At 37.6% G+C, this 17,389-nt stretch overlaps 1 protein-coding gene across 4 annotated transcripts; it reads left to right on the top strand.

The window, feature by feature from the left end:
• Nucleotides 1-643: 643 nt before the first annotated feature.
• On the top strand, nt 644-16,687 carry LOC100249962 (protein REVEILLE 8). 4 transcript variants are annotated; one of them, XM_002275001.5, is made up of 9 exons: nt 644-947; nt 2,107-2,164; nt 2,861-2,984; nt 3,082-3,237; nt 3,348-3,473; nt 4,151-4,260; nt 15,704-15,763; nt 16,010-16,109; nt 16,256-16,687. In XM_002275001.5, exons 1-8 carry the CDS (start codon nt 796-798, stop codon nt 16,103-16,105), a joined length of 882 nt encoding a protein of 293 aa, XP_002275037.1. In that variant the 5' UTR covers nt 644-795; the 3' UTR covers nt 16,106-16,109; nt 16,256-16,687. The 4 variants fall into 4 exon arrangements, 3 of the variants coding, with proteins under 3 accessions (XP_002275037.1, XP_059595083.1, XP_059595084.1); XR_009466414.1 differs by lacking the exon at nt 16,256-16,687 and adding an exon at nt 15,089-15,341 and having other exon boundaries at nt 669-947; nt 16,010-16,027; XM_059739100.1 differs by having other exon boundaries at nt 669-947; nt 16,010-16,687.
• Nucleotides 16,688-17,389: the final 702 nt, after the last annotated feature.

The following is a 17,389-nucleotide window of genomic DNA, read 5'->3' as shown; positions in this document are numbered from 1 at the left end:
CAAGCGGATAAGTCTTTAAGAAGAGGGTCAAGGATGTAACAATTCGGCAATTTAAACGGATACGGATTTGCTGCTTAAACTAGTGGAGCAGAGAAACCCGGTGGTAACCAATCTAAAGTCTCTGGCGGGACCCGCCCCCTTTTAGATTCCACGACTACACTTGCGGCCTAAATCCTCGGCTCATGACTCGCGAGCTATTCAACTCCTACGACTGCAAAAGTCGAGCGCCCTCCTCCACTCACTCTGCCGTCAAACTTTTGCGAAAGAATTAGAATCACAACAACAACAACAATAATAATAATAATAATAATAATAATAATAATAATAATAATAATAATAATAACTTTAAATCCAAAATTTGGAAGTAAATTACAGACCCACAGATAAAATGTCTGAAATGCCCCAACAAGAAAGATGTAACATTAATTAATGAGATGATTTAAAGATAATGAAATTTATAACATTAAAGGGTATTAATAAATTGGTAATATAATAAATTTTATAACGTTAAATATTAATAGGTTCTAATAAATAAATTGTTAAGGGGTGATTTTAAAATTTAAAAGTAAATTAATGGATATTTGTGGAAACCAAACTCCAAACAAAATAAAAATAAAAATAAAAAACGATTAAATCGGCGCAGGTGTGGTCTTCCAAGTCGACGATTAATTGAGCGGCCTTAGATTGCTCATCCCACATTCCCACCAACTGTAACTACATGAGAGAGAGCCCGCCCGTTCTGAGCACCCTTTCTTTCTGTAAAAGTTTCTCTACCAATGCGCTCTTGACAACGACATGAACTCCAGCTCTTCCAACCCTAAACCCATGGCCTCGTTAACTTCTGGTGATGGCTCAGGCAAGAAGGTCAGGAAACCCTACACCATAACCAAGTCCAGAGAGAGCTGGACCGAGGAAGAGCACGACAAATTTCTCGAAGCACTTCAACTGTACTTTCTTCATCCCTATTCATTCTCCTTTATCCAATTGGTTCTCGAGAAAATGCCGCAAAATAGATGATTTATAAATCTTTGGATCTTTTTAGTTTTTCTTTTCTCATTGTCAACCAAAGAACTTAATACACCAGGCTGTCTCTTCACACTTTTAAAACCTGATGAATTTCCGCGAGTTGGCTTTTTGGTTGGGCAATTTCTGCAATTGATTCTCATTCATTTGTATATGTTTGTTTCTTTGTTTACTTTTTTCTTATTAATTTTATCTTTCTTGCTCTGTTTTGCTGCTTATGCTTTAGATAGTTTAGTTACAGGTAATGAAAAACTAACAAGCATTAGAAAACAAGAGCTGATAACATATCATGATACGTTTTAGAAGAACTCCTAGATCCACAAGTTGTGATGAACAGCCAAGTTCGCAAAATTGAGGTTTATTATTGATAATAGATATATCACAAACATATCATGATGTGTCATCGCTGATTTTGAGCACTTCTCCCAAGAAAAAAAAAAGATTTATAAAATAAAGTAGGTGTGCTTTGACAGTATGCTTATGGAGGAGAGGGGAAAGATACCATGGTTTGGGAAATGAGGTGGATTATCTCTGCTAACCTGATACCCAAAGATTCAGTGGCATTACCCTTAATTGAAGCCACAGGGGTTATGAAACAAAATACTTAAAATGGGAAGTGTCCAGCTCCGGCATGATAACGCCTGCACCAGCTGGGGGCCATGAGGGCACTTGCTGACTGCAATCCCTCAATCAGCTGAGCTAGCAAAGTTAGGTATCTACACTGTCCCTCAGAAACAGCATTAACCTCGCTATAACTGGATCAGCTATAGTTGGGTTTGATACAATATGATTTAGATAGGCTGTTATGACTTCACATTTGCTTTTGGTTTACTAGGGCTCTTTTATTGAATTACCATTAAAAAGTTGCAATGTACTGGCTACCACTTCTCCAATACCCTTATACACAGCCTCTCTTTTTGTATTTGGCAAAGTAATTTTCCTTTTGTTAGCTCTTTTTACTCATTTGAATATGATCTCTGGATCAGCCTTGTTTGCCGTCTGTACTTTCTGAAAAAAGACATGGGACTTCTCATGAATTTTCTTGTTTTTTACTCTAATCTGCCTCTTATATGGATTTTTCAGATTTGACCGTGACTGGAAAAAAATTGAAGATTTTGTTGGTTCAAAGACAGTGATTCAGGTTCTTATCTCTTCATATTTTAGCTTGCTTGGAGTTTTCAGTCAACTTTGACTTGAATGAACTTTTACATGTAGCTGTATATTAGCCAATCAGTATACATTGTAGGATCTAAAACAACAAAATACCACTGGGGTCTAGGACAAGCTCATGGAAAATAGATGCATTCTGGGGTTTAACACAAAATATTACTACAATTTGTCTTTCTCCAATGGATCTTGTCAGCATCCTTGTAAATTTTAGACCAGTAATCATACTTCAGCATGTTTATGGTGACAACATTGTTTATATTTGTCAAACTGATCTCACCTATAAAAAAAAAAAAAAAAAACTCGAATTGATCTTAAACTTTGATTGTTCAACTTCATGCATCAATACACATGTTTAGCACAATATGACATGCTGATTGAAATAGTTTAAAATTTTCTTTACTGCAGAACTGCCTCTCATGGCATTATGCCTCACCAAAAAAGGTTTGCATTAGTGCATTTATATGATTGCCCTCTACTATAAACTGTACATAACTGCAAAAGTTAATGAACTTACAACCCTAAAGGCATTTGGAAAAAATAAAAAGCAAAATAATGCTAGCACTTTGGTGCTCTGTGTGCTGTAATTTGTTATTAAGTAAAGTTTGGCTCTATTGTTCATGGTGGTTTCATTTATTTAGTTTTTTTATACTGAGTATTTGCATTGCAGATTAGGAGTCATGCCCAGAAATACTTTTTAAAGGTCCAAAAGAATGGGACAGTAGCACATGTGCCACCGCCTCGCCCAAAGCGCAAAGCTATTCATCCTTACCCACAAAAGGCACCAACAAATGGTTTGTCCCTCTTAGTGAAAATAAAAATATATTTCTGATGCTGGATTCAATTTAACTGTTGGCATTCTGACATGCAATTTCTTGTAACAATTAACAGTTTTAGTGCCATTGCAAGCTTCTGTGGCATATCCTTCTTCATTGCATTCCCTTGTGCCTGTATATTCTCCATGGGATGAGACTTCCATGCTTATAAACACTGCAACAAGTGGAATCGCTCCACCCCAAGATGAATACAGTCTTCACATGGTTGAAGGTATGCACTTGTTCTTATGTGTTTTTTGTTAGATAATTATGTAGATTTTGTGTTATTTATTGAAAGGGAACTTTCAGCACTTATTATTGTATGCAATGTTACTGATTCAGCTGATATTGGATCAAAGGGGGTGGCAAAGATTAGTAACAGTGATGTTTGTGGCATTGGAAGGTCAAGCAGAACACTGCCAAGCTCTGAGTTACAGAAGCAAAGAAAACAAGGTTCTGCACTTCATGGTAAGTTTTTAACCATAAGTTCTTTTTTCTTGAAATGAGATCCTTCACTATTGAGTTTTAACCTCTGAGTTATATGATTCATTATAGTGGCATACGAGCACAAAAGGGAATTTTTCAGTGGTAGCTCTGACTGCTCCTTCTATTTTGTCCCTCCAAATTATCCAAAACAGGCACAAAGGAACTGTGCTCCATGCTCTCCTACATTCTTCCCCATAGAACTCCCATGCCATCCCCAGAACTGTTTAATCGAAGAAGGGAGCATCCAAGAGATATCAAAATGGGAGCCTGTCATCATTAACATGGATGATGGGTTTCTGTTTTGACACCTTGGGTTGTAAATTGCCATAACCTCATTCGGTTCTGAAGTGGCTTATAGTGTAGTTTCTCATGATGTTGTCTTTGTCAAATATCATGCTCATTTGATGTAAGTTTACTTCCATATTACTTGCCATGTTGTACTGCAGTGTGCTCTATTCAGCTTAGCCATCAACTAATCGAGCCTCTAAATACGTGAGACCAATATTATTAAAGCCATTATATTTCTCACATGTTGTCAATTCTTCCTCTCTTATTTTCATATTCTCACTTCTTAAGATTCATAACTTTGAATATTAATGTATTATTTTTCGTATTAGCTTAACCTTTTAAACTAAAATTATCTACATTTTGTGTCACAGGTATACCAGATTTTTCTGAAGTGTACACCTTTATTGGCAGTGTCTTTGATCCAGACTCTGAGGGTCAAATAGAGAAGCTCAAGGAGATGGATCCCATTAATTTTGAAACTGTGAGTTAAATGAAATTATTCTCAATTTCTATCTTACATTTTCAATTTGCTATCCTAGCAAACTGGATAAAATGATGGGCATGCCTTGCCAAATTCTTTATGCAGAATCATTGTGTGTTTTACTCGTTCTATTGAATTAATCTGGAAGATTATAAATACCCAACTAGCTCTGCTCTAGCAACTTACTGCTTTTAGTTGTTTTACACCTTGGTGAATATCCAATTTCAATAACTTCAAATACAGCCTCAAATATCAGAAATGGTTAAGACACAAGGCCAAGCTCCAATAATTAGATGAATAACTGTTTCTTTCCTTTTCTCTGTCTCTCTGTGCTTGTTGGGGGTTGGGTGGGTGTGGAAGAAAAGTTACCTCTGTTTAGAGACTATCTTGTGTCTTATACTCCCAATCAATATGGTGATCATTGTTGTTTTCATGCTTCTTACAGTGTTTACCCACTTGTCTTTCTTTAACTCAAGGTTTGAAATATCGATAAACACAAATATCAGTACTTGAATTTTATGGATATATTAGAAATATCGGTGGATATTTTGATAAAAATATCGATCGAATAGAAATAGTTCAAAATTTATGAAAATGTTTAGAAAACTTTAAAAAAATGATAAAATAAGAAAGAATACACATATTAAAATTATTTTGTAAATGTAATTGACATAAGTATTATTAAAAATAATATTTATCAAATTTTTTTATAGAAAAAATTATATTAAATTCATTTGATATATTTATATTCATTTATTTTAAAAATCAAAAACTACTTTTATTAAAACATATTTTATTACATTTTAAATATAAAATTAAAGCCTTTTTAAGATTTATATAAAACATTTTATTTAAGATTTACTTTCTAAAATTTTATTATTTGTGGTGACAACTTTTTGCTGTTGATACTAATTTATTAAAATAATTAAAAATTATATTAATAATTTATCTTATCAAATTAATTTTTATTTATAAAATATCGGAACTTCATTATTAATTTTTTATATTTTAGTAATTTTTGAATAAATTTATATTTTTAATATTTTAAATAAACACATTTAAAATTAAATAAATTAAAAGGATAAATATAAAAAAATTTAAAAGTGAAATGATACTAATTTTTTTGAAATAAGATTAATGAAATAAATGATGATAAATTTAATATTAAAATCATAATTTATTTAATCCAAATGTATTCAATAATTTAAAATAAATGATGATTTTTAATATTTATATTTTTTTTATATTTAATTATAAATAATATAAAAAATATTTGTTAAGAAAATTATAATGATGTTTTTTATACTTTTAATAATCAATTAAATAAAGTTTAAAATATAATGATTAGAATTAATTTATTTATTAAAATATAGTAGACTTTAATATATTGAAGTTTATGCATACATATTAACGTAGGTGAAGTCATTCTAGTGGTAACCAGCCTTGAACCCAAGTTTTTTGGATTGGGTTCGAATCCTTTATCTGCAGCTTTAACAATTTTAAGCGTTGGCGTGGGTTGACCATCTCTTGCGGGTGTTGACTAGCCAAAAAATCGGGAAATTTCCCGATAAATCGGCAAAAAACCGATAAAAGCCGAAATATTGACAATATTTTTGATAAATGGGCGAAATATCTCTCATCTGATAATCGATAGCAAATATCCTGTCGAAACTCGCCAATAACCAAAATATGAGAGAAATTTCACTGATTTATTCTGATATTTCAATCACTGCTTTTACTTTTAGGTGTTTTTGGATGTTGATAATTTATTTCCAACCTATTCTTTGTTCTTAGTTTTTGAAGAAATGTGGACTTTATTTTTTTTTGATAGATAAGAAATGTGGACTTTATAGATATCCTTCTACAAGCTAAGCCTCTTTTCCTCAGGGTACCAATATTTCTTCTTGATGAAGTCATGAGACCTTTGGCCTTTGAAGGTTAGGCTTGAATGTTTGAGTTTTAGAGATATAATCGGTGAATTTAAGGCTAATCAATTAAGAAAATCACCCAAGAGGAGGGGTGAATTGAGTTTTAAAAATCTTTTCCAAATACACTAAATTTAAACAAATTAAAGAACAATAAATAAAAAAATAGAGATAGAGAAAGCAAATACAAAGTTTTTATAGTATTTCGACACTTTTTACCTACGTTCATTCTCTTCAAGCTCCAACCGAGTGAAGCTTTAAACTATCTGTGAAGTTTCAACTAAGCTTCCAATGCTCTACAATTGGATTCTGGCTCCAATGGGTGCTACAATATCCCTTCAAGTATATCTCAACTTGAAGCTTTAAATACTCACAACCTCACTTCAATAATCAATGAAAAACACTCTCACCTTACAAAGAAAGGGTAGGATGAATGATAAGGGTGCACTAAGGTGGTTTGCAAGTGAAGAACAATGCACTAAGTATAAAAAAAAAGAGCTTTTATTAAGAAATAAGTAGTTGGGAAGATGATTGCAGGTGTTCTCTATGTAATAAATGAAGTGAAGTTATTAATTTATAGGTTTCCAGCCTTGGACACCAAAAGTGGCAGAAACTAACCTTGTTCAGTTGAGCTCCAGTTTGACCGGTTGACTAGCCATTGGACATTAAATGCACAACAGGTGACTATTGGGGCTTGACCGGACCTTGATTGGGAAGGGGGTGACCTTCGACCGGGAAAGAGGTCCCTTTGATCGGGAGAAGGAAACCTTGACCAGTTTTTTACCAGGAAAGGGAACCGACTTAGTTGGTTGGCTCTCCCCTTGATCGGTAGGTCAATAAATCCCTGAAAACCTATTTTTTTCAAATCATTTTTTTTCTAACATTTAGGCAAAGTCTTTAGGTGTTATAATAGGTCAAGTTTAAAATATTTTGCCTAAGGTTTGTGAAAGAATACTCGGGTTTTAATAAAAAAATCAACTTTAATGCATAAACCAAGTATTGAAAGATGCATGATTTAATATGACAAACCTAGGTGCACCCATGTATTTATCTTACAAATAGATCCTAGGCTTAAGGTCTTCATGCACACTTAAACTTGCATCCATTTGATCCTTTGCTGATTATCTTGAATTTCTCGCATAAAATGTGATACTCTTCTTGATTTAAAGCCATTAGTAAACTAACCATGGTTTGTTATCATCAAAATATGATTAGGGGAATCCTTGGGCTAACATAATCTTTAGTTTTCGAGGTTTCTTGTATGAGTAGCATCATCATTGGGCTATGCTGAGAGATTATTGAGCTAATCATATGTATTAGCTTATATTTAAATTAATATTTGGCAGTCAACAAGCTACTTTCAGGATTCTGGGTGATGGTAAATCTGCAAAGATTTAAGAATTATTAGAAAATATGTTTCACAAAATAAAATTAGGGTTTTCTTGAAATATAAGAATGTATCTGATAGGCCTCCTATACGTTATGTGTATAATAGAAAAGGGAAGAGGAATATACTGCCACCTGGCAATTAGTTGTAATAGCTTTAGTGGAGGTTAGGTCATAGTTGGATACGGGCTGAGGGGAAGGTTTAAATAGAAGAGGGGGAATTATAGGGCAGGGAAATATTGTGGATCTGGTAGGGATTTGAGGACCAGTTGGGACTCTTGTTTCTTGAAATTCTTGAAATTCAATAATAATTCTCCATTAGATACCTATCAATTTGGTATCAGAGCATCGATCCAGATGGCTCAGAAAAGGAATGAAGGTCGCGTGGATTGTCTAGAGAAGGAAGTTGGAGAAATCAGAGAGAAGATGCAGCGCTTACCAGGAATGGAAAAGACGGTGATGGACCTTGCTCAGAACGTAATGCGAGTTCTGCAGTCGCTGGAAGAGACACAGAAGGCAATGGCGGCGTTGTCATTAGGGCGGAACACGACGACTGTTGCTCAACGAGAAGATCGGGCAGGATGGATCCCTGGAGTTGGGGAACCCACTGGGGGGGGATGGCGTCGGATGAGATGAGGCGAGGCGGAAATGGAGAATGGCGCGGCAGCCGACGGGTGGAGATGCCTATATTTACGGGAGAGAACCTGGACTGTTGGATCTTCTGGGCCAATCGATACTTTGCAACGTACGGACTCACGGAAGAAGGGAAATTAGTCGCCGCCGCGATGAGTTTAGATGGGGACGCACTCTCTTGGTACCAGTGGACTGATTCGAGGGAGGTGTTTGGGAGTTGGGAAAATTTGAAGAGGCGGCTGTTGCTTCGTTTTCGTCCAACTCAAGAAGGGAGCCTTTGTGAGCAGTTTTTGGCGGCGCGACAACAAGGGACAGTGGCAGCATACCGGCGGGAATTCGAGATTCTGGTGACTCCATTGAAAGGGATTTCGGAGGAGGTAATGGAAAGCACGTTTATGAATGGACTGCTTCCTGAGATCCGGGCTGAGCTACGTCTACTGCAACCATATGGGCTAGGCCACTTGATGGAAATGGCCCAACGAGTTGAAGACAGGAATTTAGCCATGAGAGTAGCCCGTGAACCAAATGGCCCAAATGGCCCAAGGAGCACCAAAATGTTGTCATCTGCAAATCGAGATGAGTGGAAGATTGGGGAAAATTTTCAGACTAAGGCAGTGGCAGTCGGCGAGAAGACGATGAGCCAGCGACGTGAGATTCCGATAAAGAGACTGACGGAATCGGAGCTTCAAGCCCGTAGAGAGAAGGGGCTTTGTTTTAAGTGTGAAGAAAAGTTCTCCCCTGGTCATCGCTGTAAGAAAGAATTACGGGTTTTATTGGTGCACGAAGATGAGGAGGAAGACGATAACCGGTTTGACGACAGAGCAACCGAAGAACCTGCACTCATCGAGCTGAAAGACGCTGTGGAATTATCTCTAAATTCCGTGGTCGGTTTAACTACGTCGGGAACTATGAAGATCAAAGGGACGATCGGGTCAAAAGAGGTAATCATCCTTGTAGACAGTGGGACTACCCACAATTTTTTATCCCTTGAATTGGTTCAACAATTAGCACTTCCATTAACTACAACAACGAGTTACGGGGTGATGATGGGAACCGGGATATCCGTGAAAGGGAAGGGCATTTGTAGAGGAGTTTGTATTTCAATGCAAGGGCTCACCGTAGTGGAAGATTTTCTTCCACTTGAATTAGGCAACACTGATGTGATTCTAGGAATGCCTTGGTTGGGGACCTTAGGAGACGTGAAGGTAAACTGGAAGATGCTAACAATGAAGATCAAAATGGGGAAGGCAGTGATAGTGTTAAAGGGAGACCCGAGCCTTAGTCGGACTGAGGTATCTCTTAAAGCAATGGCTAGAGCACTGCAGCACCATAGCCAAGGGGTATGGGTGGAATTTTGTTAGACTTCCACCACTTCGGATTTGAGTGAAGGAGTACAAGAGGTCCCAAAAACAGTTAAAGAAGTATTAGCTCAACATCAGCAAATTTTTGGGCCGATAACATGGTTACCACCAAGTCGTGATATTGATCATGCCATTCAATTAATTCCGGGAGCATCTCCGGTTAATGTCCGACCCTACTGGTATCCACATATTCTAAAGAATGAAATAGAGAGATTGGTGCAAGAGATGCTGGAGGCAGGAATTGTTCGGCCTAGCGTAAGCCCATTTTCTAGTCCAGTGTTGTTGGTGAAAAAAAAAGATGGAGGATGGAGGTTTTGTATAGATTATCGCGCCCTCAACAAAGTTACAGTCCCGGATCGGTTCCCTATTCCGGTGATTGATGAGTTACTTGACAAACTTCATGGCGCGACCATTTTTTCCAAATTAGATCTCAAATTAGGTTACCACCAGATTCGAGTCCGGCAACAAGACATCCCCAAAACGGCATTTCGCACCCATGAAGGTCACTACGAGTTCTTGGTGATGCCTTTTGGGCTAACCAATGCACCAGCGACTTTCCAATCGTTAATGAACCGTATATTTCGGCCACACCTTCGGAAATTTGTGCTCGTATTTTTTGATGACATATTGGTCTACAGCAAAGACTTGAAGGAGCATTGTGACCATTTGCAAAGTGTGCTGTCCATTCTGGCGAACCACCAACTGCACGTCAATGGAAAGAAATGTCTCTTTGCTAAACCACAATTGGAATACCTGGGCCATTTGGTTTCTGCCAAGGGGGTTGCTGCTGATCCCAACAAGATTTCAGCCATGGTAGAGTGGCCCACACCCAAATCCCTTAAAGAATTACGAGGATTTCTCGGATTGACTGGATACTACCGTCGATTTGTAGAGGGATATGGAGCTATTTCTTGGCCTCTCACTCAACAACTCAAAAAAGATGCTTTTAATTGGAACCTAGAGGCTGAGGTAGCCTTCCAAAAATTGAAAACAGCTATGACAACAATACCGGTTTTAGCTTTGCCCAACTTCAGCCAACTCTTCATTGTAGAGACGGATGCCTCAGGGTATGGTTTGGGTGCCGTTTTGATGCAAAGTCATAGACCAGTAGCTTATTTTAGCCAAGTCCTCACAGCAAGGGAACGACAAAAGTCCATATATGAAAGAGAGTTAATGGCTATTGTCTTAGCAGTTCAGAAGTGGCGTCATTACCTGCTTGGTCGCCACTTTATTGTGCGAACGGATCAAAGTAGCTTGAAGTTTCTACTAGAGCAAAGAATAGTGAATGAGTCGTACCAAAAGTGGGTCGCAAAGCTGTTTGGGTATGATTTTGAAATTCAGTTTCGGCCGGGAATGGAGAATAAAGCAGCTGATGCCTTATCTCGCATCCCCATTTCTATGGAGTTAGCTGCCCTCATGGTTCCCAGTCGCATAGACACTTCATTGATCAGTTCACAAGTTGAAACTGACTCGCATCTTGCTAAGATTAAACAGAGGCTGCTGGATGATCCGGATGCTTATCCTAGGTATCCTTGGACCATGGCATTCTCCTTTACAAGGGGCGCCTAGTCCTTCCAAATCCTCACCCCTTGTTCCAGCATTTCTTCAAGAGGGCCATGCTAGCGTGGTTGGAGGGCATTCCGAGTTCTTGCGGACTTACAAACGACTCACAAGAGATTTCTTTTGGGTTGGCATGAAAAATGATATCAAAGAGTTTGTGGAGAAGTGTCTAGTATGTCAACAAAATAAGACCCTAACTTTGTCGCTTGCTGGGTTACTACAACCACTGTCTATTCCAGACAAAATATGGGACGATGTGACAATGGACTTTATTGAGGGGCTTCCTAAGTCTGAGGGTTATAACTCCATTTTAGTTGTTGTGGATCGATTGAGCAAATATGCTCACTTCTCACTGCTCAAGCACCCTTTCACAGCTCAAACGGTGGCTGCTATCTTTGTTCGGGATGTTGTCAAATTACATGGATTTCCCCGTTCCATTATTAGTGATCGTGACAAAGTATTTCTTAGCCGATTTTGGATAGAGCTATTTCGGTTGCAGGGTACTTCTCTCTGCCATAGTACCGCATATCATCCGCAAACGGATGGACAAACGGAAGTGGTCAACCGTTGTGTGGAGACATACCTTCGATGTTTTTCATATAACAAGCCTGGACGTTGGTCTACATGGATTTCATGGGCAGAATACTGGTATAATACCACATTCCACTCCTCCACTAATACAACACCGTTTCGAGCAGTTTACGGGCGAGACCCACCACCGTTGATACGTTTTGGATCAGATTCCACCTCTGTTTTGGCAGTGGATCAGTTATTGCAAGAGCGTGATCTAATTTTAAATGAATTAAAGGATCATCTCTACTGTGCCCAATCCAAAATGAAGTCATCTGCAGATGCTCATCGACGTGCAGTCCAATTTGAAGTTGGGGATTTTGTCTATATAAAGCTTCGTCCGTATCGTCTTCGTTCCCTTGCTAAGCGACCAAATGAGAAGCTCTCCCCACGATATTTTGGCCCTTACAAAGTAGTGCAGCAAATTGGTCCAGTGGCGTACAGGTTAGAGCTTCCTTCTTCGACAACTATTCATCTAGTGTTTCATGTTTCCCAGCTCAAGCGGGCTCTTGGTTCAGCTGATTTGTGTCAGCCACTTTCCCCTATTCTTGTTGAGGATTTGGAATGGCTTGTGGAGCCTGATCAGGTCTTAGATATTCACCAATCTCCCAATAACAATCAGCTTGGTATTGAAGTACTTATTCAGTGGAAAGGACTTCCTCAGTTTGAAGCTTCATGGGAATCAGTTGACACAATTAAAGAGCACTTTCCTGACTTCCACCTTGAGGACAAGGTGTCTCTCATTGAGGGGGGTAATGATAGGCCTCCTATACGTTATGTGTATAATAGAAAAGGGAAGAGGAATATACTGCCACCTGGCAGTTAGTTGTAACAGCTTTAGTGGAGGTTAGGTCACAGTTGGATACGGGCTGAGGGGAAGGTTTAAATAGAAAAGGAGGGGGAATTACAGGGCAGGGAAATATTGTGGATCTGGTAGGGATTTGAGGACCAGTTGGAACTCTTGTTTCTTGAAATTCTTGAAATTCAATAATAATTCTCCATTAGATACCTATCAGTATCATGGTAGATAAGAAACGTGGTTAAACAATAATTAAGCCATGCTTCTAAAACATAAGGTATGCATATAATCGGCACATGGTGCAATTGTGATTGAGCTAAGTCTCCAAAACATAATTTGTGCATGACCAATTTCTTGTAGTTTAAGTCTATGTTGAATATACTATTTTTTCCTGAGTGGTCGTGTAAGAAGAATCTAATAATATGAAAACATAGAAAAAATGTTTGAGGTTAAAAAAGCAAATAAATAGAAAGTTAAACATTAATGGACTGGCGAATGTTATGTCCACATTCATGAACCTAGCCCAGGTTCTTTGATGCTTAACAAATGTATTTTAATTTGCTCCCTAGTCTAAACTGTTATAGGCATAGAGTTACATTTCTTTGACTGGTGCATCACTGAGTCAATAGTGAAGACAGTTAGGATAGTGAAACATGTTCGAAATACAAAACTATAGTTATGGCAGGTTTAGGCTTTATTTGAAATAGCTTAAGCATGATTATGATAAGTTAGAAGAGGTTTTCAAGAGTAGGATGAAGTTTAATTGTTGTATCTGGATGGTTTTTTGTGGGGCTTGGACCATAAACAGCACAAATGTTCCTACAAAAAAAGGGTGAGGCTAAAGTGTTCTGCCAAGCAATTGGAGATATAGGCAATTTCAGGCTCTTAATCATCATTAGGTCAGTAGATGCAACAACTAGTCTAAACCATCTTTATAAACCAAGTAAAAGGAGCACAAAGAGACCCAGAAAAGGAAAAAGGAAAAGCATGCTAGGACATTGCTAAAATTACTCTGGAAAGTTTCACTTTATAATCAAGTGAAGAGTAACTTCCTTAATTAGTTACTCATTAGACTATCTATACGGCAAGCTTCCAGAGTGATGCTACATTAATTACATACGAAAACTCAACTTTCTGTGTTGGCTGTTGACAACTACTGACTATGAATCAAATGAGTCAAGCATATAAACCAGAGGCTATATAGCCCTTGAGGTCTGGTTCAAGTGGTAAAGGGTTGGGGTGGGTTTACGGGAGGTTCCAGGTTCAAGTTCCAGGGTCAAGTCCCAATAGGGACAAAAAGGAAAAAAAAAACCAGTGGCTATATAATTTTTCCACTAGAAAAATATTCCAAATAAAACAGTTTGCCCTTTTCTGTTTAACATGCACTGCATTGTATTATGTTGTGGAGGAGCTCAATATCCTCTGCTTAAGGCTGTAAAGAAACCAAGTTGAGTTGAGTTTTGACCAGCTTTTGGGCTTGTTATGAAGTTGATATTGAGATGGGCTAGGGCTGCTTATTTTTGTTCTATGCAACAAGGTCACACACAAATGACACTATCAAACTGCTGACCTTAAAATTTTTGCATTGGATATAAATATGATCATACTCAATTGACAGACCAAGTAACCTATGGTTTGGGTTGGGGTTAGTGGCTCTGACTCAAATCTGTTATGACAAGTTTTATGACATAGGCTTGGTTGATTCTAGCAGATGGCTCAATGATAAAGCCCTGAAAATAAGCTGAAAATATATGGAGCTTTCAAAATTGAGAGTCCAGTGCACATCTACAATAAATAGCAACTGTATGCTTTTCATGCATACAGCAAGTTCCTGGAAAGTGAAAGTTCACCAATTAAACTGAATTTGGCCTGAAGAGAAAGTGACTTTAGTTTATCAAATAATTAAGAGCTTGATTCTGAAAAAACATTTAAAATGTAAAGATTGCTTATATAAGAAGTCAAACATTGTGAAGTATGAACAGAGCAAGGAAATTTTCTGCACCAAGACGTACTGATCTTTACTGTGGAAACAACTTAAGATAGTTGTATGCTTGTTGATAACTCATCCAGAAAGAATTATAATGAAAAGCCTGCCCCGGCAGTTTAATTAAAAGGCACACTTCTATTTTCTCGCCTGTTCCCGGCAGTTGGAATTCCTTTAATAAGATAGCTCATGAGTGACACCTTCAAACCAGTTCCTGATTTCAGGAGTTTAGGAGTGCATATAAGTTTATGAGTGCATGAGTCAACGTGCGCTTCTCTTCCAATCGAATATATTCTATTAGAGCAAAACACACTCTTTCTTCAGCTGTAGAGAGACTTAGAGGATCAATCTTCATCTCCAAAGCTATACCAGCTTCCTATTCAGCAGCCTTGTTTGAAGCTGCTGATTTAGATTGGACTTGGTTTATATGGAACTTGCTTGTGAGTAAGCTGTATGGAACTTGGCCCTTTGAGAACTAGTTCAAGTTAATCATAGCTTTGGCAACATTGTGATGTCAAAGTGGACCGTGGTTGCTGAGGTTGGGCCTGTTGTTTGTAATGATTTGATTGCTTATATTCTTAGTTGGTTATGACATAAGTGGTGTTTCCAGTGGCAGACGGGTGAGTAACGCGTAAGAACCTGCCCCTGGGAGGGGGACATCAGCTGGAAATGGCTGCTAATACTCCATAGGCTGAGGAGCAAAAGGAGGAATCCACCTGAGGAGGGGTTTGTGTCTGATTAGCTAGTTGGTGAGGCAATAGCTTACCTACACGATGATCAGTAGCTGATCCGAGAGGATGATCAGCCACACTGGGACTCTGTAAATTTGCTATGGAAGATTTAACTGTAGTGTCGACATCATTGTAAGATTTAAAACTGTAGTTAGCTATGGCATTCTTCTTTTGTTCACAATGAAGTGGTTTTAGTGTAAAACTTTGAGATGTGTGTTCCTCATTATTTGTTAGGCCTGATAATCATTTGATGTTTTCATGAACTCTTGACCTTTGCTTGTTCCTCATTAGTTGATCAGCCTGACATTCATTTGATATTTCATGAACTCTTGACCTTTTCGGTGGTGTATAGTTTTTGTATTTTTCATGGGTTTGGCTAGTGAAGTGGTATGTGTTACCCACTTGAATCATATGAATTTGATTAATGATTCTCTTACTATGAAGGATATTTCTTGTCAGAAGAATGCTAATGAGTCTATGTGGAACTTTTGTAGGTATTATTGTTGATGAGAAACCTCACTATCAACTTGTCTAGCCCTGATTTTGAGCCAATTGTGAGTGTTATACCCTTCATTTCATGTGAATTTGTCTAAGCTGCAATTGTTCACATTTGATGATTATCTTAGTTCATGAAAGAAAATTTGCATTTGTACTCTATATCTGCAAGCATTACTATTTACGCATGCTGAAGAGGCATTTCTTATGCAAGCATCAGATAATTCTTTTCCATATCAGAACTTATGTGAAAGTTGTGAATGATCTATGCATTGAGTGGTAGACAACTTGGTTGATTGGTACAGAGAGAGGTCCTGTCATCATATGATGCCAATAGCAAATCCGTTGGGGTTGATGCTGGAAGTCCTGGGAAGGTGCAAAGCACTGATTTATCTTGCTGAACTGGTGAGCAACATCTGCCTGTTTCTTTTGCCCTTCGCCCCTCCTTTTTCGTCTTCTCTGCGTTTCTCTTTGCTTCTTTTCCTTTAACAAACTCCTCCATGGTTATTTGGTGACATTGAACCGGAATATCTATATATTTTCTCCACCAGCATCAATGTTGAGATGCACGATGCTTTCCTGCACAGCGTGCCTTGTAGTCTAGAAGTCTTAGAATGGCAACAATGGCCCCGAAGGACTACCAAATAGAAGGAATGTTTCCTCCCAGCTTGGAGTCCTTTACGGATCAAAATGTTCAGATGCTCCAATTGAATGTGTTTTGCTATTTGTAATGATTGCTCCTATACCATATGCTCTTCAATTTTGCATGGTGCATTTTGCCCAAGCCGATGTAACTACGAAAAGGGGAAAAAAAATCCTATGTTCAGTATATGTAATAAAGTTCCAAGCTCCATTAACCTTGAGAGGGTAGGGAGTCCTGTGAGAGGAGAGGTGAACTCATGATGGGGTGTAGAAATGTCAAGAGATTACAGTCCAACGTATGTAAGCCATATATTCTGAAAATAAGAAGCTATACAACAAAATTAGCACTGTGTTTTCACAAAAATTATGATGGTAGCGATGGGATGAGGAAGATGACAATAGCAATAACAACAATAAACTTGAGTCAGGGAGAAGGTGGTGGCAAACAACTGGATCATACTATGATCCTTACTTCTTGTGAAGGTACTCAGCATCCTCGATGCAAATCGCCGATACTTTTTTTTAAATAACTGAAGTCAAGCCTTGCAGAGTTTATACTTCAGGATTATTGAACTAAAAGGAATAAATCATATATGTTAAAATAAAAAATAAAAAATAATAATAAGTGGAAGTTGTTTTTTGGATTATTTTGTCTGTCTAGCACAAATATTTCTTCATAATCATTTAGTTGACCTTTGTATCAAAATTAGTAAAAGAATAAACCCTTTCCTAAATATATTTTTTTTCATAATTTTAAAAGGCCCATTCAACCACTCTCTAATTACATCTTTTTAAACAATTTCATTCTTAAAGTTTTTAATTGTATATTGAGATGCAATCTAATTTCATCGTTTCTTAGTTTAATGTTTCTTTTAAATGTTTGAAATCTTAAATTTTTTACCATTTTTCCCCTTTTCATGTTTTGTATGTTGTTGATTCATAAAATTATGAAAACAATACTGTTGAAAGAAGACATCTCACGTTAAAAGGCTCAGTGATAAAGGCTGACAGAAATCGAAGAAGACCATGAAGTGGATACCTTA

This window comes from Vitis vinifera, chromosome 8 (assembly GCF_030704535.1).
Source record: "Vitis vinifera cultivar Pinot Noir 40024 chromosome 8, ASM3070453v1".
Classification (NCBI taxonomy): Eukaryota; Viridiplantae; Streptophyta; class Magnoliopsida; order Vitales; family Vitaceae; genus Vitis; species Vitis vinifera.
The sequence above is the reverse complement of the archived record's forward strand: the minus strand, read 5'-3'. Positions and strand labels throughout refer to the sequence as shown.